General features: G+C 40.3%; 2 protein-coding genes across 3 annotated transcripts in view; one reads left to right on the top strand and one right to left on the bottom strand.

Annotated features, from left to right (window-relative positions):
- COL4A4 (collagen type IV alpha 4 chain) overlaps positions 1–18,005 on the bottom strand; it is a 93,991-nt gene extending 75,986 nt beyond the window's left edge. Inside the window, exons 1-3 of the mRNA XM_067465967.1 lie at positions 17,694–18,005; positions 6,730–6,880; positions 2,907–2,949 (exon numbers count right to left, since the gene is read on the bottom strand). Of these exons, the coding sequence (XP_067322068.1) occupies positions 2,907–2,949; positions 6,730–6,773 (87 nt within the window). The 5' untranslated portion in view covers positions 6,774–6,880; positions 17,694–18,005. The remainder of the gene's footprint in view (positions 1–2,906; positions 2,950–6,729; positions 6,881–17,693) is intronic.
- COL4A3 (collagen type IV alpha 3 chain) overlaps positions 17,889–27,892 on the top strand; it is a 99,571-nt gene continuing 89,567 nt past the window's right edge. For both annotated transcript variants that reach the window (XR_010909514.1, XM_067465966.1), the window contains exon 1: positions 17,889–18,142. Coding sequence is in view for 1 of the 2 variants with exons in the window: in XM_067465966.1 (XP_067322067.1) it covers positions 18,026–18,142 (117 nt within the window). In the remaining variant the exon portion in view is untranslated. The remainder of the gene's footprint in view (positions 18,143–27,892) is intronic.

Genomic DNA, 27,892 nt, shown 5'->3' on the forward strand with positions numbered 1-27,892 from the left:
TAGATGACTGTCCCAAACCTAGGGCATGCTGATTCCAAGGAAGGGTGAAAAAATGTTCAGGCTGTTACCTCACCTTAACATTTTTGTTGCCCTGAAACATTCTGAGCTCAGGCTTTACCCTTATGTCCTACTGAGAAGGATAAGAAGAGATTTTCCCATGTGAGTTTTCTGAAACACATAGTACTTAAGAATTGCTTAACCTTAAACAAAGGTGAATACATACAGTCCAAAGCAGATTGCCAAAAGTTCATTCCATTAGAAATTTTGTGCCTTTAAGCAGCTTCAAAGAGGAACAAATTCCACTCCTGAAACTTCTCTTTACTGCTATTCCATGAATATAACAGAGACATCTGCTTAATTTAGCCATTTAGATGTTAAAAAGTACGAGAGTACTGCCAAGGGAAAAGGAAAATATGAGATAACTGATAACTTCTTCCACACAGTTTCCCTACTTCAGTGGTTCTGAACGTGTGGGTCCCCAGAAGTTTTGATCTTCAACTTCTAGAAATCCTAACAGCTGGTAAACAGGATTTCTGGGAGTTTTATGACAAAACATCTGGGAACACAGGTTGAGAACCACTGATCTACATGCTTGAAAATGTAAAATTGCTCTCTTCGATATGATTTATATGAAACTTAGCACTGGGACAGAGAGTAATGCTGACATGCTGCTGGGGAATGGAAATATATTCACATTCTTTTAAGGTAGGCAGCAACAGATTTAATCACATAATATGGGATAACTGTTGGACATTGCACACTAAAAGTGGAGAGAAGCTGAACTAGGATCTCGTAGTAGATTTCCCAATGATATTTTGTTACCAGCAAGGGCATACAACAATTGGTTAGTAGCAACAAAATCAAAGAGCCCATATGGTGTAGTGGTTTAAGAGTTGGACTTGGACGCTGGGTGACAAATTTCTGGATTCAAAATTCTTTAGTTCAATGTTATGCTCCAGCAGATAGTTTTTAAAAGTCTATATTGCAAGCCTTGAATTTCTGTTATAGGTCATATTCTGGGGCTGCGGTGACATTTTCATGTACTGCAATAGCAGTCTAGGTCAGTGGTTCCCAACCTTTTTTTTTTCTACCAGGGATCACTTTAACCAACATTAGTACCAAAAGGGTTACGAATCAGTTTTTCGTCAACTTTACATTGTGTTTGGTTATTTGGGGTGCTGATTCAGAAAATTGCATTGGATAGACCACATCAGTTCTAGTTTTGGATACAGAACACATGCCATCCAGTAGTCGCCATCTGCTCACCCACAGAAAACCATAGTTAATAAGCCTCGGCACTATAAGAGAGTTTTGCAAGACTAGTCACTCTTGTTGCAATTGTGTAGTAAAGGTGAGGCTGCAGACCATATTTTAGTTCTTGTGGACCACTGGTGGTCCACAGATCACAGGTTGGGATCCACTGGGCTACATAAATAATTTTCAATGTGGTGTGGTATCACAGTCCATAGCTTTTTTTTGTAAGAACATATATAATCCATATGAAATTTGCACAGCAGTTGCAAGGTCATGTTGTACCAATGCATCATAAAACTTAGATAGCAAAATCATATATGAGACACAGTTGTACAAGATGTTTCGGTTTGAATTTACCTTCTTTCATGCACGTCTCCAATTCAAACAAAAGTTCATATTTCAGTTTTGTTTAGAATCTACCCACTTTTCCCCTTATCTAAAATATTTGCAAAACATTTTGAGTTCTTGACCTTCATGAGCACACAAGCACAAGCTTACAATTTTTTTTTCTATCTTCAGAAAGGATTCCCGTGGGAATATGAATTAGTCCCTCTTGTTTGTTGCAGGCATGCTTCAAAATAATTCATCATTTTTTTCCTAATAAAATTATGTTTTTATCATTCTAGGAAATATTTTGAGGAATAGCCTTGCATTAGAGATTAAAATGCTAGAACAGCCAAGATATAGTTTAAGGACATATTTCATGACAATTCCCCATAAATAACTTAATATTTTGAAAGAAAATCTTTGAAAATCTCTTTGGACAAATCAATCTTTGGACCGCTAAAGATCTTGGATTACAATGTCTGTAATTGTTATATTACTCAAATTAGCCAGGTATTCTGGAAATTATATTTGATTGCATCTATAGCTGAAAGGATCTATGATTGTGGCCTAAAGAAGTCATTTTAAACTGCATTTTAAGGAAGCATCAGACTTTTTGCAACCTCACGAACTGCTAAGCTCAAGCAGAATAGAACCATTGAATTGATTAAAACGTTGACTTAGCATGGCAAGGTAAATGCATACAGAACTGTCAGATCAGACAACTAAATGCTCTAGGAAATATATTTAAGCTTATGAAACAATTTACAGTAGTTTAGGATGTTTTTGTTGTTACACTGCATTGATGGGTGACTTTTAACCTTGAGAGAATGTTCCTATCATAGGGTGTGTGTACACTATTAATGCACTTTGTCACCACTTTAATGCTATGGAATCATGGGATCTGTAGTCTGGTGAGGCATGAGCTTTCTCTCGAAGAAAAGGCTAAAGACCTGCTAAAACTACAGTTCTCATGATTCTATAGCACTGAGCCATGGCAAATAAAGTGGTGTCAAACTGTATTACTTCTACGGAGTAGATGCAACCATCATCAAAAGCAATGAGTGCAGAATCTGAAGATTCTACAAATGTCACTTTTGGTATACAAAATAGTTCCTGAGGTTCACTCAAAGTTTCTATATGGTGGAGAAAACCTAGAAAACACAAACTGAAAATAACCATTCGAGCTCTACTTCTAAAATGTTTTATTGAAAGTTGATAAACACGCCTATTACCAGGAAGGAAAAAAATAAACAAAAACAAAATTAGACATTCCTATGTAGCAAATTGGAAAAGAGCAAAGGAACCTTTGCATTCATGTAACATACCCCATAAACTGTCTGGAGTGACGAAACAATGATCACCAGCCACCTGGTAGAGAAGAAAATATGGGTTAATTTGATACATTCATTCTCAAATTGGTTAACTAACAAAGTATTTCTAAAAATATACATAATCTGACCACTTTTCAGACTTTTTCTGAAACATCTGTACATCAAGTTTAGACATCATGAAACATCCTCTCTCTCGCACTCTTTCTCCATATATATGGTGACATTCATGCACAATAAGTACTGACTTTTTTATCTCAGTTTTTCTTCTCAACTGCAGACATAAATTCTCATCTGCAGCATGGTGACAGATTATCTCAGCAGTACTCAAGATGTAAGTTTGAGATGTAAGGCAAAAGCAAGCACATAGTACAAATCACCATTGATTAGCTTTTCTCCCATTGAAAAATGGACAGTAAAAATAGAAGATATCCTAATCACACAGAGTGCTTATTCACTCTGAGTTTCCATGTGAGTGGAGGAGTAAATGCTTTGGGTTTTAGTCTGAAAGTTGAATGGAGCTTTCCAGTGTGCTGAAGCCTCTTTTTCCTCCTACAAACTCCAAAGTATGCAAATCTTAAAATAGAATTCAATATCAATGATATTATTTAAAAATTAACAGTTAAAATCCTTAAAATGAACTGAAAACGTCTTCAAGGCTAAACAACAGCAGCATCTGAGTCAATCTTAAAAACCTTCTTCCTGGGGAAAGTTCCCTGGGAAAGTGCTATTTACAAAGTACATTGTGGAAGGTATATCTAGTAACCAAATATCCATATATCACAAAAGGAAATACACACACATACACATACACACACATGTCCCAAAAGGAGAAATGGTTAAAGGAAAGGCTAAAATCAAACAATCAACCTTTCTGTTTCAACACTCATTTTACAATAGATGGGACTCTGGGCCAAACTTGGAGTATTTTCCTCTCAAAATAAACTTTCCTCAGACATCAGACTTAAAAATTAAGCCTATGCTTATCTTCTTAAGACCAACTCGTACACTGGAAATGCAATATATATTGTTGAGGACAACCACATGCTATGTCAAACAGAAGTCCTTTACCATTTGAAACAGTCCTTCATCAAAATATGGGCTATGTATTTCATTTAGTTTGACTGTCAGAGACAAGTAACTCTTGTTACTTGTTACAAAACAAGTTATGTAAGTCTAGCCAGAATACCAAACAATGTATTCCTCTCCACAAAGTAGACCAAAAATATCAATTTCAATTTCACAAAAGGCAAATTAGTAACGCTCAGAGAAGCATGGCACAAAGGCAAAAAGCCATTCACGCCGTACAGCCTAAATGCTTCAAAACAAATGCACATCCCATGTACAAGCACACCCCAGAGGAAACACAACACAAAAGCAAACCCCATATAAAAATATACTCTACACCAAAAATAAAATATATATCGGTATATAACTAATGTGCACAACAGGAAGCAAAACGTCAATGCATTTAGTGTAGGGAATACATGGCATTCTTTCCTGTCCCCTGGGTAAATCCATAGGATCCTCCATATCACTACATACATAATCTTGGAGATGGGGTCAAGTTTAAACATAAAATTCACTTGTATTTCATTGTGTTGTTGTTGTTGTTGTTCCATTTTTTTCTCTGAAAGAGACTCATGTACACCTTATACACAAAGCTTGAAGGTAAATGTACAGACAATATTCCAATAACTTTGTGAATGAAGCAAAGTTTGCATACATATTTTATGTTATTAGGATGTTGCGCTTTGTTTGCATTTTTGGTTTGAGTGTTTGGTCTTATTTTATTGTAATTTTGTTGTTTGGGCTTGGTCTCATGTAAGCTGCTCCGAGTCCCCATTGGGGAGATGGTGGCAGGGTAGAAATAAAGTTTATTATTATATTATTATTACATTTATCTATCGAAAAGCAAAAGTAACACTGTCTGAGGTCCATTTAGAGTTGCATCATATGAGTCTCTACTGACCATATAATGCAGTTTGAAACTGCATTATATGGTAGTGTAGATGTGGCCCAAGTCACAATTTTGGATTTTGGAGTATTCCAGGTTTCAGAATTACTGATAAGGGAGGGATGCTCAACCTGTACTTCAATTTCTTCATTCTGTGTGGTCCCAGAGACATTCTTCAACATAAAGATGTAAGCTTCACTCTATAGAATACCACTTTCCTAGTTTTTTAGAAAATAAAAACCAGGAAGGGCAAGGAAATCCCAGCTGTTGGAAATCCCAGCTCTAAGCAATGTATAGACAGCAAAAATGGGAAAGTAGAGGAAAGATTGTCCATAGAGATGTGCAGGAGAGCATACCTTTCAGTGGTTTGGTCATTCTAGTCTACATTCTAAACACACACATCCCTATGAGCATCCATAGCATCTGAATAAGCAAATAAGCATATAGATATACTGAAGGGGAAAATAATGCAAGGATCTTGGTGGGGATTATTGCTTCCCGTCCTATTAAATTTGGATTGCATATTTATAACTAAATAAATATTGGAATGCAAATATTTGGAATTACTACATATACCAGTAAGAATTATCAAGCAAATGTAACATTGAAGCTATTTCAGGCAACATCCCATGTGATCAAAATAAATACACTATATGCAGCCGGGGGTGGTAGAGAGAGAACTCTTCCTGCTGGGTATCAGGGATAAAAAAATTGGAAAAGAATAAAGACATCCTCCTCACTTATTTAACAACTGCTGCAATAATAGTACTTGCAAGGCACTGGAAAACAGAAGAAATCCTAACGAGACAAGAATGGCTGATAAAAATGATAGAGATCATGAAAATGGATTTACTAACTTAACAACTAGCTCACAACCAAAACATAACTAGAAAAGAGACGGACTGGACACAACTAACCAGATTTCTGAAACAGGAGGAGTTGAAGATTATACTATGAATATAAGAACAAAGAACACCTCAACCACTTGGAGCAGAAAATCAACCTAGGAAAGGACCAGTAAAGAAGAACCCCAACAACCCTGGTACCACAGTCAAGAGTAAGGAAGAACTGCAAATATCCCCCTCCGTTTCTCTCTCTCTCTCTCTCTCTCTCTCTATATATATATATATATATATATATATATATATATACTCCCCCCCCCTTTTCTATCCAATTTTTTACCTGCAAAATAAAACCAAAAAAGATATTTATTGTAAAAAGAGAGAGAAGGATGGTTCATTTTATGGGGATGGAGGGTGGGTTGAAGGAGGAAATCCATTTTCCCCGTTTTCCTATTATTCCCCTCATCCATGTCCCCATTGTGGAAATAACACTGAGAAGTGGGGAGAGGGGATAAGCAGCGAAAGCAGATGATATTGTTTTTCTCCTTCTACTATCCCCCCCCCACCCATAAAATGGACTATCCTTCTCTCTCTAGAGCCCCCTAGTGGCCTCCTCCCAGATAATAGAACAGTAAAATAACGATAAAGGTTTCCCCTTAACATTAAGTCTAGCCGGGTACAACTCCAGGGGATGGTGCCCATCTCCATTTCTAGGCCGAAGAGTTGGCGTTGTCAGTAGACACCTCCTAGGTCTTGTGGGTGGCATGACTGCATGAAGAACCATTATCTTCCTGCTAAAGTGGTACCTACTGATCTACTCACATTTGCATGTGTTTGAACTGCTAGGTTGGCAGAAGCTGTGGCTAACAATAGGAGCTCACCCCATCCTGTGGATTCAAACTGCCAACCTTCTGGTCAACAAGTTCTGAAACTTAGCGGTTTAACTCATTGCACCACCGTGGCCCCCCATGGATCAGTACCAAATATAATTTGACTAACAGAGATCTAATGTAAAACTTACCATGCACTTGTGAAGATATGAACGGTCCATTTTAAGTAATGCATGATGGGTGTGATTTACATAAATACATTTGAATTCAAGTCTTCGCTGCTTAATTTTTAATCAGCAAGATTTGACTGCATCTGAAAATCATGATTCTTCTGCTGGTTTCCTGGTAAAGAAAATAGACAAATAACTGAACTTTAGTTGTGTGCTTCAAGGTGAGTTAATGTTATTATTAGCATAGTTAAATAACAGTGCAAATGGTCTATTAACGTGCTTTCTAATATCATAAATAGAACCTTGCTTTCCCCGTACAAAGCCCAATATTGCTGGAAATATTGACCCCACTATCTTTTCTAGAAACCCAGTGCATTATGAAACAGAACTTGACTTCTTTGTTCCAAGCATTACGAGAATGTATTGTCGAAGGCTTTCATGGCTGGAATCACTCAGTTCTTGTGGGTTTTTTCGGGCTATATGGCCATGTTCTAGAGGCATTTCTCCTGATGTTTCGCCGGTGAAACCTCAGGAGAAATGCCTCTAGAACATGGCCATATAGCCCGAAAAAACCCACAAGAACTGAGATTACGAGAATGTCTTACAAGGTATATATTTTGGATGAATGCAAACGTTCTTCTTAGCTATAGGAATGACTCCATAGTTCAGTAGTAAGGAAAATAATTTTCTATGGGAAAGGACAATTGATAGAATCTCATTCATATACATATGAATATTTATACAACTAGATATATACCCACACACACAAATATATACACCCATACATATACACACAAATGCCTAGCAGATGATTTTAAAAGATCCCACACTACCTGGAACCCAAAAACAACATGATCACTCATTACAGAAAAACCTAGGCTACATAGAAAAATAATCTGATCTGGCATAAGGAGAGATTTTTTTAAAGTGCATTTGAAAAGGTATCTTAATTAGAGTTTAGGCATGCCAAATGTTCTTTTTGTTTTTTGTTTTTGTTTTTTTAAATCCCTTTGATTAGTAAACGCACACTTCATGCCAAATTGCATTCTTCTTTAAAGATTCTTCTTGGGTCCAAAAGAAATTTGACAATATCTGTGGGCATGTAGAACTCACTGCACAATTATTCATTTATTAACGTTTATATTTATAAACAAAACAACAAGTTAAAGCAGGCCAAAAGATGTTTTTAAAAATCTAAGACCCTTTCCACACTGCGCCTATATCCCAGGATCTGATCCCAGATTATCTTCTGATCCCAGGTTATCTGGCAATGGAGAGTCATATAATCCAGTTTAAAGCAAATAATCTGGAATCAGAACCTGGGATATTGGACAGTGTAGAAGGGGTCTAAGAGTTAAACTGATGTTGAAGGACTATCCAATCAGATTCCTGTAAAAGTCAATGGTTTCCAACCTTTCTAATGCCTCAACCCCTTAATACAGTTCCTCATGTTGTGGTGACCCCCAACCATCACATTATTTTTGCTGCTACTTCACAACTGTAATTTCGCTACTGTTATGATTCGTTATGTATTTTCATTCACTGGACAAAATTTGGCACAAATACCCAATACACCCAGATTTGAATACTGGTGGGGTTGGGAAGGAATTGATTTTGTCACCTAGGAGTCATCGTTGCTGGGATTTACAGTTAACCTACTATCAAAGAGCATTCTGAACTCTACCAACAATGGAAATGAACCAAACGTGGCACACAGAACTCCAATGACCAACAGAAAATACTGGAAGGGTTTGGTGGGTATTGACCTTGAGTTTTGGAGTTGTCGTTCACCTACATCCAAAGAGCACTGTGGACAAACAATGTTGGATCTGAACCAAACTTAGCATGGATACTCAATATGCCCAAATGTGAAATTGGTGGAGTTTGGGGAAAATAGACCTTGACATTTGGGAGTTGTAGTTGCTGGGATTTTTAGTTCACTTACAATTAAAAAGCATTCTGAACTCCACCAATAGCATTGGGTCAAACTTCCCACACAGAACCCCCAATGACCAAAAGAAAATACTGTGTTTTCTGATGTTCTTTGGCAACCTCTCTGTCATCCCCTCGCGACCCACCCAGTCATCCTGGCCCCTAGGTTGAGAAATGCTGCATTAAGTGATGGAGGAAAAGGCTTTTCAGAAAAATGACAGACCATGGAAAAACTACTCTTTAAACTGCAAATCCAAGTGAACTCCAGCTAGCAGGGTCAACATTGTCCATAAATCCATAAAATAATTTTTCCAAGTACTAAAGTGGAAACAATGTTCTTACCAATCTCTGTTGAGTCACCACCCAAAACAGTGCAGCCAAAGAATAAGCAGCCTTAAAGAGATTATCAGTTTCTTTGGAAACCCTACCAGTGTAAGATGCAAATTGTGTCTGCTATTCCCAGGAGACCAACAATACTTCATTGCCTGACACTGAAATCATGTTCTGAATATTTCCTGTAACTATTGATATGACTTTAGAAATGTATTTTTAACATCTGGATTTCAATGGAGCTATATGCACAGAAGATTTTCATAGTGTCAAAATAAGTACTAAAACAGTGCTTCTGAACCTATGGGTTCCCAGGTGTTTTGGCCTACAACACCCAGAAATCCCAGCCAGTTTACCAACTGTTAGGATTTATGGGGGTTGAAGGTCAAAACATCTGGGAACCCATAGGTTCAGAACCACTGTTTTAGTATACTAAAAGCACATCCTCAACTAGAATTACTTTTTGGAACTTTAATAATAATAAGATATTTCAGAGAGGGGAACTAGTGAAAGCCTTAACATCATCATTCCAAAAGGGAAGCCTAATTCCAGATTTGCTTTCAAGGCCAGCATTCAGGAAGTAACACCCTTTTTTCCTGGATCAGTTAATGCAAACAGGCTTATGGACAAGACAGGAGGCTCATCTTACTGCACCTGCTGTCATAACTCAGTCTGTTGCAAGGAAGGAAATGGCAGGGTAACTCAAGGCCAAAGCCTATGGCAGACAATGCCAATAATTTACCAACTAGATAATGAATAGCATCAAGAAAAAGGCCATCACTGTTCTGCCCACTGCAAATTTCATCCCCAACTGAAGTTTTAAAACAAAATATGCCCATAGGCATATGTGGTTCTTGGGGCTTCATTGTGTAGCTGTTGAAGCCAGACCCGAGATTCACTAAAAATCTTCAGATAATTTTTCGTCTCAAAACTATTTTGACTCCCAAGCTTCTCAATTATCCCAAAATTGTAAAAAAAAAACTGGCCTGAAAATGAAAATTGAATACTGCCATGGACGAATGGGCAAGAATAAATCCCATCTTTCTATGGTTGACCACAGGGTTATTTCTGTAGGGCAGTGGTTCCCAACCAGTAGTCCGCAGACCACCAGTGGTCCACAAGAACTAAAATATGGTTCTCAAAACATTTTTTTTAAGTATTGAATTTTATAATCATAATAATCACAATCGTACTTCCCCTTCTTTAACATTTACCTTCCAAATCTTCCTACATTTTTTCCCTCCCTCCCTCCCTCCCTCCCCTTCCCTCCCTCCCTCCCCCTCCCTCCTGAACCCCAGTATATTTCTACTAATCTTGCAGATCCAGCTACTGGTAAAGTCTTTTTTGTATTGTTGGCTCCTCCATTTTTCACCCAGTTGAAGTAGACCTTCCATCTATTTGTAATGTCCTTTTGTTTGTTCGTCCTTGTTACATGCTTAGTCATAATTCCCGTAATGTCTAACAACACTTGATCATACATATAATCATTCCAATTATTTAACATCAATTTCTATTTCTCTTTCCATCCTCTAGTGATCACAGCATGTGCAGCACTTATTGTTACTTTAAATAACTCCTGACAATTGATTTTTATACTCAGGTGTTCCAACGCTCACCATTGTAGCAAATCATTAATTTGAATTTTTATCTGTAGTATCTCATGATACTCATTAGCTAGAATTTCTTTACTTCAGAACACTCCCACCACATATGTGAATAAGTATCTTTTTCTTATGTGGGCCTGCATTTGACTGATGAGATAGTCAAATTAATTAGGATTGTTGTTGTGTGCATTCAAGTAGTTTCAGACTTAGGGCAACCCTAAATCTAAAGTTTAGGGCAGGGGCTGAGTGAATTACTTGTAGGGACACATCCGACCCACAGGCCTTAGTTTGGGGACCGCTGACCTATAACACCTGACATATGAACCTATCAAATGGTTTTATCAGTAAATATTTGTCCAGAAGAAGTTTGCTTTTGCCTTCCTCTGAAGCTGAAATAATGTGAATTGCACAGTGGTTTCTATGACTGAGCAGAGACTTGAATCCTGTTGTACAGAGTTATACTCCAAGGACCCTTCCACACAGCCCTATATCGCAGGATATCAAGGCAGAAAACCCCACATTATCTGAGAGTGGACTCAGATAACTGAGCTCAAAGCAGATATTGTGGGATTTTCTGCCTTGATATCCTGCGATATAGGGCTGTGTGGAAGGGCCCCAGGGCTCAAAACACTGCACCATGCTGGCTCTCATATTATTATTATTATTATTATTATTATTATTATTATATACAGTTGCTCAGATAATTCATTGGAACCTGTGCCACAAATACCATCTGCTTGTGACAAAGAACTGGTGGGATCACAAGCTGGAAAAAGTTACACAGAATGAACATGTCAAGCTACTCTGGGACTTCAGACAGACAAGAGTTTTGAAGCAAAACACTCCTGACCTCACGATCGTGTTAAAAAACAAAGTATGGATTGTCGATGTTGCAATCCCAGGTGACAGCAGGATTGAAGAGAAACAACTGGAAAAGCTGACACAATATGAGGATTTAAAGATCAACTGCAAAGACTCTGGCACAAGCCAGTCAAGGTGGTCCCAGGCACACTGGGTGCAGTGCCTAAAGACCTTGGCTTGCAGTTAAACACAATCGGCATTGACAAAATTACCATCTGCCAGCTGCAGAAGGCTACCTTACTGGGATCTGCACGCATTATTCGCTGATACATCACACAGTCCTAGACACTTGGGAAGTGTTTGACGTGTGATCCAATACAACAGCCAGCAGAGTGTCTGCTGTGGACTCATCTTTTTGTGTTTCAAATAACAACAACATCAACAACAATAACAACAACAACAATAATAATAATAATAATAATGCCACCTGCCAGCTACAAAAGCCCACCTTACTGGGATCTGCATGCATTATTCGCTGATCCATCACACAGTCCTAGATACTTGGGAAGTGTCCGATGTGTGATCCAAAACAACAGCCAGCAGAGTGATCTTGTTTGCTGTGGACTCACCTTTCTGTGTTTCAAACAATAATAGTAATAAATCTTTATTTATATCCTACTTTTCTCCCACGAAGGGACGCAAAGCAGCTTCCAACATATTAATATTGTACAAACAGGAATCCAAATACATATATAGAACAAATAAAACAATCAATAAACATAAAAACAAAATAAAACAGTTTAAAAACAATATACATTAATATGGTATCTTGTCAGGTTATATTGCACTTCCCCCCAGTCGATAAAATTTTTGGTATTTCCTAACACTTCAGTCTAGATTTCTTCGCTGAAGACAAAATAGTATGATGCAGCTGCTTAAAATGTGAATGTAATCTTGGGCTAACTTAATAGAAGCCTACCACTGAGGTATGCGCGATTCTGCACTGGCCAAGCTGCATTTGTTCTCAGTGCCACATACTTTTAAAAGCACATTGAGAAACTAGAATATATTCAGACCAGAATAATTAGGATGTTGAAGGATGTGGAAACAAAGTCCTGTGGGGAGTGGTTGGGAAACCAGGAGAGTATGTTTAACCTGGTGAAAGGAAAAATTAAAAGACGACATGATAGCACTCTTCAAATATCTGTAAGGCTGCCATGCAGAACATGAAGCAGACTTGTTCGGTTGTTCCAGAGTGCAGCACTAGAACCAAGAAGTGACCATAGCCAAGAAAGTAGATTTGGTTAAACATTAGCAATACCTCATTCTAACTGAGTTTTTCAACAATAGAACAAATAGAATCAGAAGATGATAGTCATTCATGAAAATATTTAACTTGACAACCATCTAGGAATGTAACAGCTGCATCCTGCATTTCAGATCCTGCAGTGAATTGGACTAGATGACCTTCAAGTTCCTTTCCATTTCTAACGACAATCCCCTGACATTGCAAACTGCAACTTTTAAAGAAAGAGCATTGTCGTCAAGACTGCTCCACATCAATCCAATCCAATCAGCCTTTATTGGCATATACATAGCAAAGAGGTATAAAATACAGTACAGATCATAGAAAAGGGAACTTCACATTTGCTACACATTCAGTTTAGAGACTTCATTCAGGAATCTTGCCACTGAAAGGCAGCAGTTAAAATCTTGACAATTTAAAAGCATAATTACTTTGTCTGAGTCTGTAGTTTTTCAAGGAATCTATAACATGTGGTAGTAAGCTAATTCTTAGATCCTGGTAAAGTGGGCAGTGCAGAAGAATATGTGGTTTGGAATCCAACTGTCCTGTGCTACAGGGACAAAGCCTCTTATTGCTTGGTAGACCGTTGAGTATGGAGCGGAGATGGCATGATATTAAATCTAGCCAGCATGTAGGCTCTCCTGTAATAGGCGTTAGTGAGCGCTGCAATATAAAAGGCTGGGTTTCCCTGTATGAATGGAATTGCCATGTTCATAGGTGAACAGGATTTATTGGCCAAGCTCAACAATTGGTTATAGTCCCTTTCTAGCAGCCTCCTTTTAATAAGGGTAAAGATCTCGGTGAAAGCAAGTTCAGGAAGTTGCTATCATAGCCCAATTCTCCGATCTTTGCTAGAACTGTTGAACACCATTTTGAGTGGTGGAGTTCACCCAAGGTGAGTTGGGTCAGAGAGTTGCTGGGACTTTGGTAGTGGATAGATAACCAAAATTTAATGATGTTTAGCCAGATAGTGGCCTCTATAGAGTATTGGCCAGATTCTAGACATAGAACTGCATATGGGACACAGTTTGGGACACCAAATAATTTGTGGAGGAATTTCGAGTAGAAAGATCTGCTGGCACTGTTACCAGTACCAAATGGGTGCCACCAAATGGGTGCTCCATAGAGTAGTTGTGACATTGCCTTTGCTTGGAAGACTTGCAGAGCTGGAGGGATATATTGGTTGCCCCTGGAGTGGAAAAACCTCCTGGTGGAACTGCCGCTTGATTGGGCCCGGGCCAGTGTATATTTTAAGTGAGTGGCCCATGACAGGTTGTTACTGAACCAAAGTCCTAGGTATTTGAAATGTTTTACTCGCTCGATATAGTGGCTCTTTATCTTCCAGACTTGTTTTTTATTGCTTTTCCCAAAAACCAGGATCTTGGTTTTATCATAATTCACCTGTAGTTCATTGATCTCACAGAAATCAACAAATTTGTGCAGGAGTCTTTTTAAACCCACATGGGAGAGGGATAGTAGGGCTGTATCATCCGAAAATAGCAAGAGGGGAACATGCTTTGGGCCAATCTTGGGACTATGCCCGTCTACTTGGGCCAGAGCTATAGGGAGATCATGCAAGAAGATGTTGAAGAGGAGTGGGGCTAGTACGCACCCTTGCTTCACATGAAATTAAGGTCTTGCCTCCAAAACCTCCTCTGCACATTATGGTTCCAATCCTGATTTAAAATGATAGGTACAGTACTTCAATGTGACATAATATGTGTTTTTTCTCCAAATTAATTATCTAGGGACTCATCTACACTGCCAAGGAGCCCCCGGTGGTGCAATAAACCCTTATGCCAGTAGGACTGAAGACCAACAGGTTGGAGGTTTGGATCCGGGGACAGTGTGGATGAGCTCTCTCTGTCAGCTCCAGCTCCCCATGCAGGGCCACGAGAGAAGCCTCCCACAAGGATGGTAAAACATCAAAAAACATCCGGCTGTGCCCTGGGCAATGTTCTTGCAGATGGCCAATTCTCTCACACCAGAAGTGACTTTCAGTTTTTCAAGTCACTCCTGATACCAAAAAAACAAAAACTGCACTGCCATATAAAATCCAGATTATTTGCTTTAAACTGGATTATATGGCAGTGTAGACTCATATAATCCAGTTCAAAGCAGATAATGTGGATTATCTACTTCAATAATCTGGATTATATGGCAGTGTAGAAGGGATCTAAGAGGTTACCGATACACATAGAAGCAGTGTGATGTAGTGGCCAAAGTATTGGACTGGAATTTGAGAAATCCAAACTGTTGTTCCTATTGGACCATGGAATCCATTTGGTGATCTAGAAACATTCACAGCAACCTGTTGGTTAGTTCTAGTAACAGTACTGAATCAAATGTTAAACGGTGAATCAACATGTACTTTATTTATTTATTTATTTATTTATTTATTTATTTACTGCATTTCTATACAGCTTTTCTCACCCCTGGGGGGACTCAAAGCAGTTTACAACATAATAAATGGCAAATTCAATGCCTCACATATATACAAAAATATCACATATCCAAATCAATAACATATAACTATAGAAAAAAACCAATACCACTGAGGCATTGGTCTGCTTTAAGGACTAACTACAAGATTTAGGCCAGTGCCTCTCATCCTGTTCTACCTCACATAATTGTTTCGAGGATAAAATTGAGAGAAGAACCATGTAGACTGGTTTCAGGTGACTAAAGGAAAGGAAGCCAACAAACAAACGTACATGTAAATAAGCATCTACTTATCCACAATATTCCTTCAAATAGCGCCTTTTATTTAGCTGGTCAATTCAGAACAATGTTTTTGCTCATTTGCTAGTAACACAATATCTCTCTTAAAGAAGATAAAGTATTCTGCATTTCACAGCCAAATACAGCACCACCTTCACCCATTTTAAGAGGACCAAGAAAGATGCATAAAGCGTGCTGTAATGAAGTCTGCACCTTGAGAAAGTACAAGGAAACTTGGTATGTTCTCTTAACAAAGAAATCTAATTGCAAGGTGATACTTGAAGGAATGCCTCTTGAACACTGTTGGTTATTCAGACTCAAATTTGTTCAAATAGCAGAGGAAGGTGGGGAAAATGTTCATTTGCAATCTGCTTCAGACAATAAAATACCTTAAGTAGGTCACTCTGAGAAAGCTTGGTCCAACATAGGGCCCTTCCACACAGCCCTATATCCCAGAATATCAAAGCCGGGAATTCTACATTATCTGAGTGTGGGCTCAGATAACCCAGTTCAAAGCAGATATTGTGGGATTTCTGCCTTGATATTCTGGGATATAGGGCTGTGTGGAAGGGCCTTGAGAGGTAAAAGCTTTATATTTGTCAAGCACACTGAAAAACATGAGTGCTGTAATGATCCCCATTGCATCAAAACAAGCAAGAACAACAAAGCTGTCTTCTGAGAAAGACCACTAGTCCATGAAGTTCAACACACAGTGGTTTTCCAGGGTCCTCAGAAGACATCACGAGCCAACTTCCAACCCACCACGGAATATATAGGGAAGCTGACTATCCCCAAGGGACAATGAGAAATAGTAACCAACTTCAAGTTTGGTCCAGATCTATTATTGTTTGCGTCCACAGTGCTCTCTGGATATAGATGAACTACAACTCCAAAACTCAAGGTCAATGCCCATCAAATCCCTACAGTATTTTCTGTTGATCATGGGAGTTACATGCAGTCATGCTAGCCACATGACCTCGGAGGTGTCTAGGGACAACACTGGGTCTTCAGCTTAGAAATGGAGATGAGCACCACACCCCAGAGTTGGACAAGACTGGACTTAATGTCAGGGGAAAACCTTTACCTTTACCTACCATGGGAGTTCTGTGTGCCAAGTTTGGTTCAATTCCATCGTTGGTGGAGTTCAGAATACTCTTCTATTGTAGGTGAACTATACATCCCAGCAACTACAACTCCCAAATGTCAAGTCTATTTTCCCTAAATTCCACCAATGTTCACATTTGGTAATACTGAATATTTTTCCCAAGTTTGGCCAAGATTGATCATTGCTTGGGTCAACAGTACTCTCTGGATGTAGGTGAACTACAACTCTAATACTCAAAGTAAATGCCCACCAAACCCTTCCAATATTTTCTGTTGGTCATGGGAATTTCATGTGCCAAGTTTGGTTCAATTCCATCATTGGTGGAGTTCAGAATGTTCCTTGATTATAGGTGAACTATCAACCCCAGCAACTGCAACTCCCAAATGACAAAATCAATCCCCCAAAACAACCCCACTGGTATTCAAATGTGGGCGAATTGGGTATTTGTGCCAAATTTGGTCCAGTGAATTAAAATACACCCAATATTTACATGATGATCCATAACAGGAGCAAAATTACAGTTATGAAGTAGTAACGAAAATAATGTGATGGTTGGGGGTCACCACAACATGAGGAACTGTATTAAGGAGTCAGGGCATTTGGAAGATTGAGAAACACTGCTCTACACTGCTATATAATCCGGTTCGGATAATCTGGATTGTATATGGCAGTATAGAAGGGATATCCCTGTCCTTAATCCATGGGTAATTCCTGGATTGATGGAAAGAGGTGGAGATTGATACCACAGCCAACCAAATAGGATTGGTTACCAGTTACCTTGGATGCATGTACACCAGGCATGGGCCAATTTGGGCCCTCTAGGGGTTTTGGACTTCAACTCCCACCATTCCTAACAGCCTCAGGCCCCTTCCTTTTCCCCCTCAGACGCTCGGCTGAGGGGGGAAAGGAAAGGGCCTGAGGCTGTTAGGAATGGTGGGTTGACGTCCAAAACATCTGGAGAGCCTAAGTTGGCCCATGCCTGCTCTTAAGCATTCCTTCCCTTCTCCTCGACTTCTTTCCTAGCTACCTGCTTGCTTTGGAGGGGAAGCAACACCTGAGACGCCTTTGCGCTGCCCTCTTTCTCAGGCTGGCTCTCAGTGGCCAGCCTTCCCCTGGGGTGCCACTATGTCCCCCTTTTCTTTCCCCTTTGATGCATACTGTCCCCTCCCTCCTTCCTCCCTCTTACCTGCTAGACTTGCATCCAGGGCAGTCCACCAACTCGCCAGCCAACTTCCCTGAGCGAAGCTCACCCCCCTTGTTGCTTGCTGGGTCCCCTCCCAGGCGCCAGAAAGGGGCTTGCGCTCTGCTTCTCCTCCCCTGACACTCCCCCCCCCCATTCAACCAACCCCCCGCAGGTCATTTGCCACCGGCTCCGGGCCCCGCCCCTGGGCTAGCCCCACAGAAGCGGAGGAAAGCCCCTTGAGGACGAGGAGGAGGAGGAGGAGGAGGAACTCTCGCCTTGCCCCCTTGGCTTGGACCCTTCCTTGGGACGGAGACGGAGGAGTCGGGGCGGCAGGCATGGGAGCAACGGGGCGGCCCGGCCATTGGCCCCTGGCCCTGCTCCTCACCGCCGCTTCCCTGCTGGCCCTCCACGGGCAGGAGCTGGACCCTTTCCCCGTGGCTTTCTCCGCCGAGGTGAGTCACTCCCCAGCCCCAGTCCTCGTGGCTTTCCGTGGCTGAGTCTTTTGACAGGCAGGCACCCAGGGCGCCTCGATCTATCCCAGCGCTTCTCACCTTCCTATTGCCACAACAACCCCTTCAGACAGTTCCCTATGTTGTGGTGCCCTCCCCAACCATCACATTATTGTCGCTGCTACTTCATCTGTCATTTTGCTACTCTTATGAAAATGTGGCTTGTTCTGGAAACAATGATTGGTGAAAAAACTTAAATTTGTGGTCCCCAAACTTCCTAATGCTGGGACCCCTAAATACAGTTCCCTATGTTGTGGGGACACCCCCCCCCAACCATTACATTATTCTCGTTGCTACTTCATCACTGTCATTTTGCTATTGTAATATAAATACCTGATATGCAGGATGTATTTTCGTTCACTGGACCAAATTTGGCACAAATACCCAATGCGGCCAAATCTGAATACTGGGGGGGGGGGGGGGGGGGGTTGGGGGGGTGATTTTGTCATTTGGGAGTTATAGTTGCTGGGATTTATAGTTTACCTACAACCAAAGAACATTCTGCAGGCATGTAGCCGGGGGGGGGGGGCTTGAGGGGCTTCAGCCCCCCCCCCCCCCCCGAAATTCTCATGGTGGTTTTGAAAAGGCCTTACGGGTGCATTATTTAAACTATTATGTTTATTCATATCATGATCTGATCACCATACTCAATATATCCCATATGCGTGGGGGTATTGGGGTATTGATACAAAAGGTTTGCTAGGCTAGACCCTCTTTCACTCAGACCCAGCCACCCCCCGAAACTCAGCCCCCCCCCCCGAAAACCCCCTGAAAAAAAATCCTGGCTACGGGCCTGATTCTGAACTCCACCAACAATGGAATTGAACCAAACTTGGCACACAGAACTCCCATGGCCAACAGAAGATACTGGAAGAGTTTGGTGGGCACTGACCTTGAGTTTTGGAGTTGTAGTTCACCTACATCCAGAAATCACTGTGGACTCAACCTATGATCAATCTGGACCAAACTTGGGGAAAAATACCCAGTATGTCCAAATGTGAACACAGGTGGAGTTTGGGGAAAATAGACTTGACATCTGGAAGTTGTAGTTCCTGGGATTTATAGTTCATCTACAATCAAATAGAATTCTGAACACCACCAATGGTAGAACTGGGCCAAACATTCCACACAGAAGCTCTATGACCAATAGAAAATACTGTGTTTTCTAATAGTCTTTGGTGACTCCTCTGACACCCCCTCATGACCCCGACCCAGAGGTCCCAACCCTCAGGTTAAGAAACACTCATCTATACTATAGAATCAATGCACCTGCATAACGGTTTGACTGCTATGGCACCCTAGGATTTTGACAGGCAGGCATTTGGGAAGAGTCGGTAGAACTGATGCAGTGGGTTGCTGTGAGTTTTCTGGGCTGTATGGCCATGTTCCAGAAGCATTCTCTCCTGACCTTTCACCTGCATCTGTGGCAGGCATCCTCAGATGTTGTGAGGCCTGTTGGAAACTAGGAAAATGGGGTTTATATATCTGTGGAATGTCCAGGGTGGGAGAAAAAACTCTTGTCTGTTTGAGGCAGACAGAACTGATGCGGTTTGGCACCACTTTAACTGCCATGGTTCAGGGCTGTGGAATCATTGGGGCTATAGTTTTATAAGGTCTTTATTTAGCCTTCACCACCAAGAAGAGTGGTGCCCCACTCAACCACAAAATACTCCATGCCATGGCAGTAAAGTGATTTCAAACCTGCCTCCTTTGACAGCCAGGCACTGCAGGTGCATCTGCGCTGTAGAATTAACACAATGTATATTCAAAGGCTTTCATGACCAAAATCACTCGGTTGTTGTGAGTTTTCCAGGCTGTATGGCTATGTTCCAGAAGCATTATCTCCTGATGTTTCACCTACATTTATGGCAGGCATCCTCAGAGGTTGTGAGGTCTGTTGGAAACTAACCAGACATTGAAACTGCTAGGCCATTAAATGCTAATCAAGGTGCCCAATTACAACTTTCACACCTACCTCACAAAAGTTATTTCTTCCACCCAGGACATTCCACAGATATATAAACCCCATTTTTTTTAGTTTCCAACAGACCTCTGAGTATGCCTGCCATAGATGTGGGAAAAATGTCAGGAGAGAATGCTTCTGGAACATGGCCATACAGCCTGGAAAACTCACAACAGCCCAGAATTGACAAAGTTTAACACCACTTCAACTCCACTCCTGGGTCAAATCTGTACATGCCCACTTTTCTTGGCCGTTGGTTGCTTGCTGTTTGGTTATGTTTTATGATGCCTTAGATTTTATTGTTTTATTGTTTTAATATAGTTGATTGGTATATGTTTTTAATTGTGTTATTTGCAACTTTGTTTGTGTTGGGGTTGGTCCCCATGTAAGTTGCCCCGAGTCCCTTTGGGGAGATGGAGGCAGGATATAAGAATAAAGTCCTGGGAGTTGTAGTTCTGCAAGGTCTTTAGCCTTGTCTGCTCAAAAGGGCTGGTGCCCCATCAAGCAACAAAGCCCATGATCTCATAGCATTGGGAGAGGCCAATTAAAGTGTGTCATACTGCATTACTTCTATAGTGTAAGTCAGGCATGGGCAAACTTAGGCCCTCCTGGTGTTTGGACTTCAACTCCCACAATTCCTAACAGTTGAATTGTGGGAGTTAAAGTCCAAAACATCTGGAGGTCCAAAGTTTTCCCATGCCTGGTGTAAATACACTATGAGGTGTAGTAGCTTTTGCTTCTTCACATTGTACCTGGCATGCAACTCAATAGCACAGGATCCCTGCCAGCAGGAGGGAGAATGAGTAGCAACTCAGGATGCATCTCCACTGTAGAATTAATGCAGTTTAACACACTTTTATTGCCCTCAGTGCTATTAGATTGTGGGGTTAGTAGTTTGGTGGGAACCAGCGCTCTTTGGTAGAGAAGGCTAAAGACCTGGTAAAACTACAGCCCACAGGATTCCATAGTTTTGAGGCATAGCAGTTGAAGTGTTGCCAAATTGCATTACTTCTACCATGTAGATGCACTCCCCCATGCCCTGTCTATCCTTTTAACCCCACCCTCCATTCTCAGTTGGTTGCTGTGATGTAAACACACTCTGTGCTCCAAAAAAGAGCCATGTCTGTATTAATTACTTGCTGGAAGTCCCCATGATCCATTCTCCAAACCTGATGATTTGTCACATTTTTTTTTGAGACCGGGAAAGACTCATCTGCTTCCCTGGCTCCATGCTGTTTTGTTTATTTTGTTTTGCATTGCTCTTTCCTTCAAGCACAACATGCAGCTTGGCTCACTTTCCCTAGACACTATACTCCTATTGATGGAGGCCAAAAGCCAATGAGATTTTGGCCTGCATCAATAGGAGTATACTGTCTAGACCCCTCTATTCTACTTTGGTCAAACCACACCTGGAATACTGTGTCCAATCTGGGCCACACAATTAAAGGGAGATGTTGACAAGCTGGAATGTGTCCACATAAAGATGACTAAAATGATCAAGGGTCTGGATAACAAGCCCTATGAGGAGTGGCTTAAAGAGCTGGGCATGTTTAGCCTGAAGAAGAGAAGACTGAGAGGAGACGTGATAGACGTGTGTAAATATGTGAGAGGAAGTCATAGGGAGGAGGGAGCAGGCTTGTTTTCTGCTGTCTTGGAAGCGGAACAATGGCTTCAAACTTACAAGAAAGGAGATTCCACATGAACATTAGGAAGAGCTTCCTGACTGTGAGAGCTGTTCAGCAGTGGAACACTCTGCCCCGGAGTGTGGTGGAGGCTCCTTCTTTGGCCTTTAAACAGAGGCTGGATGGCCATCTGTCGGGGGTGCTTTAAATGCAATTTTCCTGCTTCTTGGCAGGGGGTTGGACTGGATGACCCACGAGGTCTCTTCCAACTCTATGATTCTAGGATTCATTCATCATCAACACCATCCTCTGGAAATAACTGTCTGCAAAGCACCTGCCTTGTGCTTGTCAGATGAATGGCACTGCATAGATCAAACCAGTAGGGAATAGTGGACACCATGCTCTATCCTTTGTGTATGTATTTACAAATATATGGCCTTTTGGTCCCTTCTGTTTGTATTGGCATGTATCACGCAGTTGTCAGGCAAAGTTTACATGTGTGAAATGTCCTCTAGTGGCAATGGGGGAGGTAGCATATTAATTCTGGTATTTGCAAACACTATTTTCCTAGGATTTAGTGCATACTAGCACAGGTAAAATATGCTTAGTCCATCCAAGCTGCACCCGAAGTTCATTTTAAGGTACATCTACACTATATAATGAATACATTTTGACATCACTTTGACTGACATGACTCAATACTATGAATCATAGGAGCCGTGATGGCGCAATGGGTTAAACCCTTGTGCTGGCAGAACTGCTGACCTGAAGGTCAATGGTCCAAACTTGCAAGATGGAGTGAGTTCTCATCTGTCAGCTCCAGCTTCCCATGCAGGGACATGAGAGAAGCCTCACATAGGATAGTAAAACATCCATCATCCGGGCATTCCCTGAGCAACGTCTTTGAAGACGGACAATTCTCTCACACCAGAAGCAACTTGCATTTTCTCAAGTGGCTTCTAACACACACAAAAAAGGTAATTGTAGTTTTACAAGGTCTTTAGCCTTCTCTGCCGAACAGTCCTGGTACCACTCCCAGGATTGTATAGAAATGAACCAGAGCTGTTAAATTGAGCAAAACTGCATTAATTCTACAGTTTAGATGCACCCCTAGACATGCCTGTTGGTTGTTCAGGATCAGTATATGAATGTTATTGGAGTTAATACATCATCCAGTGGCAGCAGCCAATAATGTGCAGAAGCTAATATTCTCAATGGGAAAGATACAACAATGTAACCTGAGCAAATAGTACATCCAGAGTGATATTCCAGTGGTGAAAACTGTTAAGTCCCTTCCCTAATGTTTTTAGGAGCCCTACAGCAATTTTTGCTAAACAAATAAATTGGCGAATTGTAAGTACAGTATACACCCTTTCAAAATATGTGCTTAAGAGGCCTATAGTTTGGCCCCTGAACCTGGTGTGCATTTCTTTATATCAGGTCCTCTGTATCCACAGATTCTGCATCCACAGATTAAGCCACCCACAGCTAGAATATATTCGTTTTTAAAATCCAAAAAGCAAGCACTGACTATTGCAATTTTTTGCATACTCTTTTACTTTAGCATCCAAGGATTTTGAAATCCAGTGAGCCTTGAAACCAGACTTCAGTGGATATTAAGGGCCTACTATGTACTGAAGTTCATTTACCATTTTGGTACCCATTCATTTGCCAAATGAGGGTCGTCATTTGACACCCTGGAGAAGTTCTTTCAGAGTGCTTCATGAGCTTCTTTTAAATTTTTAATAATTGAAAATGAAGACTTATTGAGAATGAAAAATAGGATCAAGTACTGACATAAATAATAACAATGAAGACACAATGGCAATTTTTTTTCTCAGATGTATAGAGCATTTATTTATTGCAAAAATGCTCTAGGATACAGACAAATTGCTGATACAACATCTTAAAGATATATATATAGAGAGAGAGGGCCCCCAGTGGCACAGCAGGTTAAACCACTGAGCTGCTGAACTTGCTGGCCAAAAGGTTGCCGGTTTGAATCCGGGGAGCGAGGTGAGCTCCCGCTGTTAGGCCCAGCTTCTGGCAACCTAGCAGTTCGAAAACATACAAATGTGAGTAGTTTAATAGGTACTGCTTCTGCAAGAAGGTAACAGTACACCATGTGGTCATGCTGGCCACATGACCTTGGAGGTGTCGACAAACAATGCCGGCTCTTTGGCTTAGAAATGGAGATGAGCACCACCCCCCAGAGTTGGACATGACTAGACTTAATGTCAGGTGAAACATATATATGTTATCTACCACCCTGTATAATCTGATATTATCAGATAACTGGTATCCCCATCTCCTCATTTACTACTGTGTATACTTGAGTATAAGCCGGGGCACCTGATTTTACCACAAAAAACTGGGAAATCTTACTGACTCGAGTATAAGCTGAGGGTGGGAAATGAAGCAGCTCCTGGTAAATTTCAAAATAAAAATAGATACCAATAACATTACATTGATTGAAGCATCAGTAGGTTAAATGTATTGTCAAAGGCTTTCATGGCCGGAATCACTGGGTAGATTTTTTCGGGCTATATGGCCATGTTCTAGAGGCATTCTCTCCTGACGTTTCACCTGCATCTATGGCAAGCATCCTCAGAGGTAGTGAAACGTCAGGAGAGAATGCCTCTAGAACATATAGCCCGAAAAAACCTACAACAACCCAGTAGGTTAAATGTTTTTGAATATTTACATAAAACTATAGTTTAAGATAAAACTGTCTAACTTTGATTAAACCATTATTCTAACCTTCTTCAATGTAAATGTGCTTATATATCTTTCAATAATAATGAGAGTAAAATAATAAATATCATAAATAATAATAATAATAATAATAATAGAGCAAAACAATGGAAATGTAATAACAGTAATAATAAAGTAAAATAATAAATGTAATAATAACAATAATAATAAAGTAAAATAATAAATGTAATGATAACAATAATAAATAAAATAAAATAATAAATGTAATAGTAATAGAGTAAAATAATGTAAATGTAATGATAATAATAAATAGAGTAAATAATAAATTTAATAATAACAATAACAGAGTAAAATAATAAATGACCTTGTCTCAAGTATAAGCCAAGGGGGGCTTTCTAGCCTAAAAAAGGGGGCAGAAGAACTCTGCTTATACTCGAGTATATCAGTACTAACTGGAGATTATACAGTATATATAAAGAAATTCAGTTCCATTGGCACAAAATAGCTCCGCTATGGCTAAACTGTCCACTTACTTTCTCTAGCATTTCCTGTTCTTTAATCATGGCCAACTCTGGGTTGATGGGAAGGGGTGCCTTTCCTCACATTTTGGAGTACCTCCCCTTTGGTTCTCACAACCAACTATGATTGGTTACAAGCAACTTCTAAATTATATTGCTTTGTTTTCCATTTAAAACTTTAAAGATTTTGGTTTTTCTGTGGTTATCTACTGGTTGGTGCATATCACAGAATGGTGCCGAAGAACATAGACACAATGTATTTTTTAGACCGGAGTGAGACCTTAAGCACGGGTCCCAGAAATTATACTACATATGAAGAATGCATTTTATAAATGTCACAAAGTCTTATAGTTTGTATAAGCATTCTTCAAAGAAAGAATGCTTATACAAACTATAAGGATTACTGCAGGAAAGGAGATTCCACCTGAACATTAGGAAGAACTTCCTGACTGTGAGAGCTGTTCAGCAGTGGAACTCTCTGCCCCCGAGTGTTGTGGAGGCTCCTTCTTTAGAAGACTTTAAGCAGAGGCTGGATGGCCATCTGTCAGGGATGATTTGAATGTGATTTTCCTGCTTCTTGGCAGGGGGTTGGACTGGATGGCCCACGAGGTCTCTTCCAGCTCTATGATTCTATGACTGTAGCATAAAATCTATTATTTCTTTTTATCATTTTATGGTTAGTTGACATCAAGTCAGCTTTGACTCATAAGGAACCTATGAATGAGAAACCTCCAAGAGCCCCAATTATCGACAGCCCTTTGCTGCTTCACTTTGTTGACTCAGTAAACCCATCTGGAGTTTACCATTTGTTTGCAAAATTATTTGATGGAGGGAGTCCTTCACAGCAAATTCCCTCCATGATGGAATGTCCATCCCAGGAAGTTCTGATATTGCAGTTATAAATATTCTTTGCGTTCTTTGCCCACTTTGTAATAACATCCTCTCTTACCTAAACAGAAAGAAGATCCTCCCATGTTCTCTCCCAACCTAAGGTTGGCAGGGATTTGTGTCCAAAGACTGATTATTTAATTCTCTGAAATACATTTTGTGTGTGTATGTGTCAGGAGCGACTTGAGAAACTGCAAGTTGGTTCTGGTGTGAGAGAATTGGCCATCTGCAAGGACATTGCCCAGGGAACGCCCGGATATTTTGATGTTTTAGCATCCTTGTGGGAGGCTTCTCTCATATCTCCACATGGAGAGCTGGAGCTGACAGAAGGAGCTCATCTGCACTCTCCCCAAATTCAAACCTCTGACCTGTCATTTTTCAGTCCTGCTGGTACAAAGGTTTAACCTATTGCACCACCGGAGGGGGAAAACATGCCTTACTGCCACTTCCAGCATTTAGCCCAAATGTACTTGCTTTTTAATAATAATCTTATTCAGCTGCCCATTCATTGTTGATCAGAAAAGCTTACTGAAATAAAAAGACAAAAGAGTTCTGAGGCAACTTCAACTACTGAAACAATTAGATAATCTGAGAACAATAAAAATGACACGTGGAAGGCTCCAATCTAAATCAGGACTATGCTACCTACTCTTCTTATACTGTAAGATTGCTTCCAGTCTGAATTTGCTGCCCAATACTTATTCCATAGTGAAGAAGAAAGAGAAAATAGCCTATATTATGTCATTACAATACAGTATGGCCCCTGTATCCACAAATTCAATTTCTGCAGTTTCATTTAAACCAGACTCCAAAAGTATTCCATCCCAGAAGTGTTTATGGACCTTCCTAGTTCCTCCAGTGTGATTCTGTGATATACTTCTGGCCCAAATATAGTCAAAATATAATTTCACTATTATATCCATGGTTTCAGGTATCCACAATGCATCTTGGAGCATATCCCTCATGAATATGGGGATCATACAGAATATTTAATCTGACCCAGAGTAGGCAAACAAGCCTCCTGGTTACAGTATTACACCTTGTGGTGGAGAAATTAATACATTAATTAAAATTGTGGGGAGCAGTTCTTCAAACATAGCTGAGACAGTTTGGTGAACTTATAAGACATGGAAGTTAAGTCAGTGGGATTCCAGTCAACTTGTCAAAAGTCATAGATCTGAAGGAGGTACACACTAGAATTCAGGGGGTTCACCATTGCATTTTGGGTTTCCCTAAAGATCTGGCAACCTTCAATACTTAGTCATTCTGGTAGCTGGAAGTGATATTGCGTACTTGTAGTTCTTTTGGGGGATATCTTAAGGGTGCTTCCCCCCTGCTTTTTGGAAGGGGGGCATCATTTTAAAACTAAAAGCCATATATCCAAGTTTTGCTTTCAGCAAAAAAAAAAAAGATGAATGTTTACCTTGAAAAATTAGGGGAAATTTAGAGGAATGGGGTAATGGAGGATCAGTGGAGTCATAAGGACTTTATCATTTTTCTCCATGTTCCCTAGGATGCATTCACATGATAACATTCTGGAATCTTTGGGATGATCAGGTCCTATCATTAGTGAATGCCAAGCGATGCAACAACATGAAATAGTAGGTTTTGATTATCATGACAGGACAGCAGAAATGTATTATTATTATATTTTTATTGCCAGGTTTTTCATTATTATTACTTTGGGGAGAGACATTTCAAGGATTTTCCTCAGGTGCCAAAATAGTTTAAATGGCTTTGGAGTGGTATGCACATTGACTTGAATGATTAAAAAGTTATCTTCTGCCTCAGACAGAAATATATCTTAGATTAGCCCTGACAGTTCTTAAAAGTCTGAAAGCCAAAGATTTCCTGTGAAGCTACTAGAATTTAATGCAAGGAGGATACCTGGCCCAACACAAGAGGGATTCCAGCTGAGTAAAAGGAAGTTTTAGGCCTGAATCTAACCTACTGACTCAACAGAATGAATCAAGTTGTTAAGACTCAA

This window comes from Anolis sagrei, chromosome 3 (assembly GCF_037176765.1).
Source record: "Anolis sagrei isolate rAnoSag1 chromosome 3, rAnoSag1.mat, whole genome shotgun sequence".
NCBI lineage: Eukaryota > Metazoa > Chordata > Lepidosauria > Squamata > Dactyloidae > Anolis > Anolis sagrei.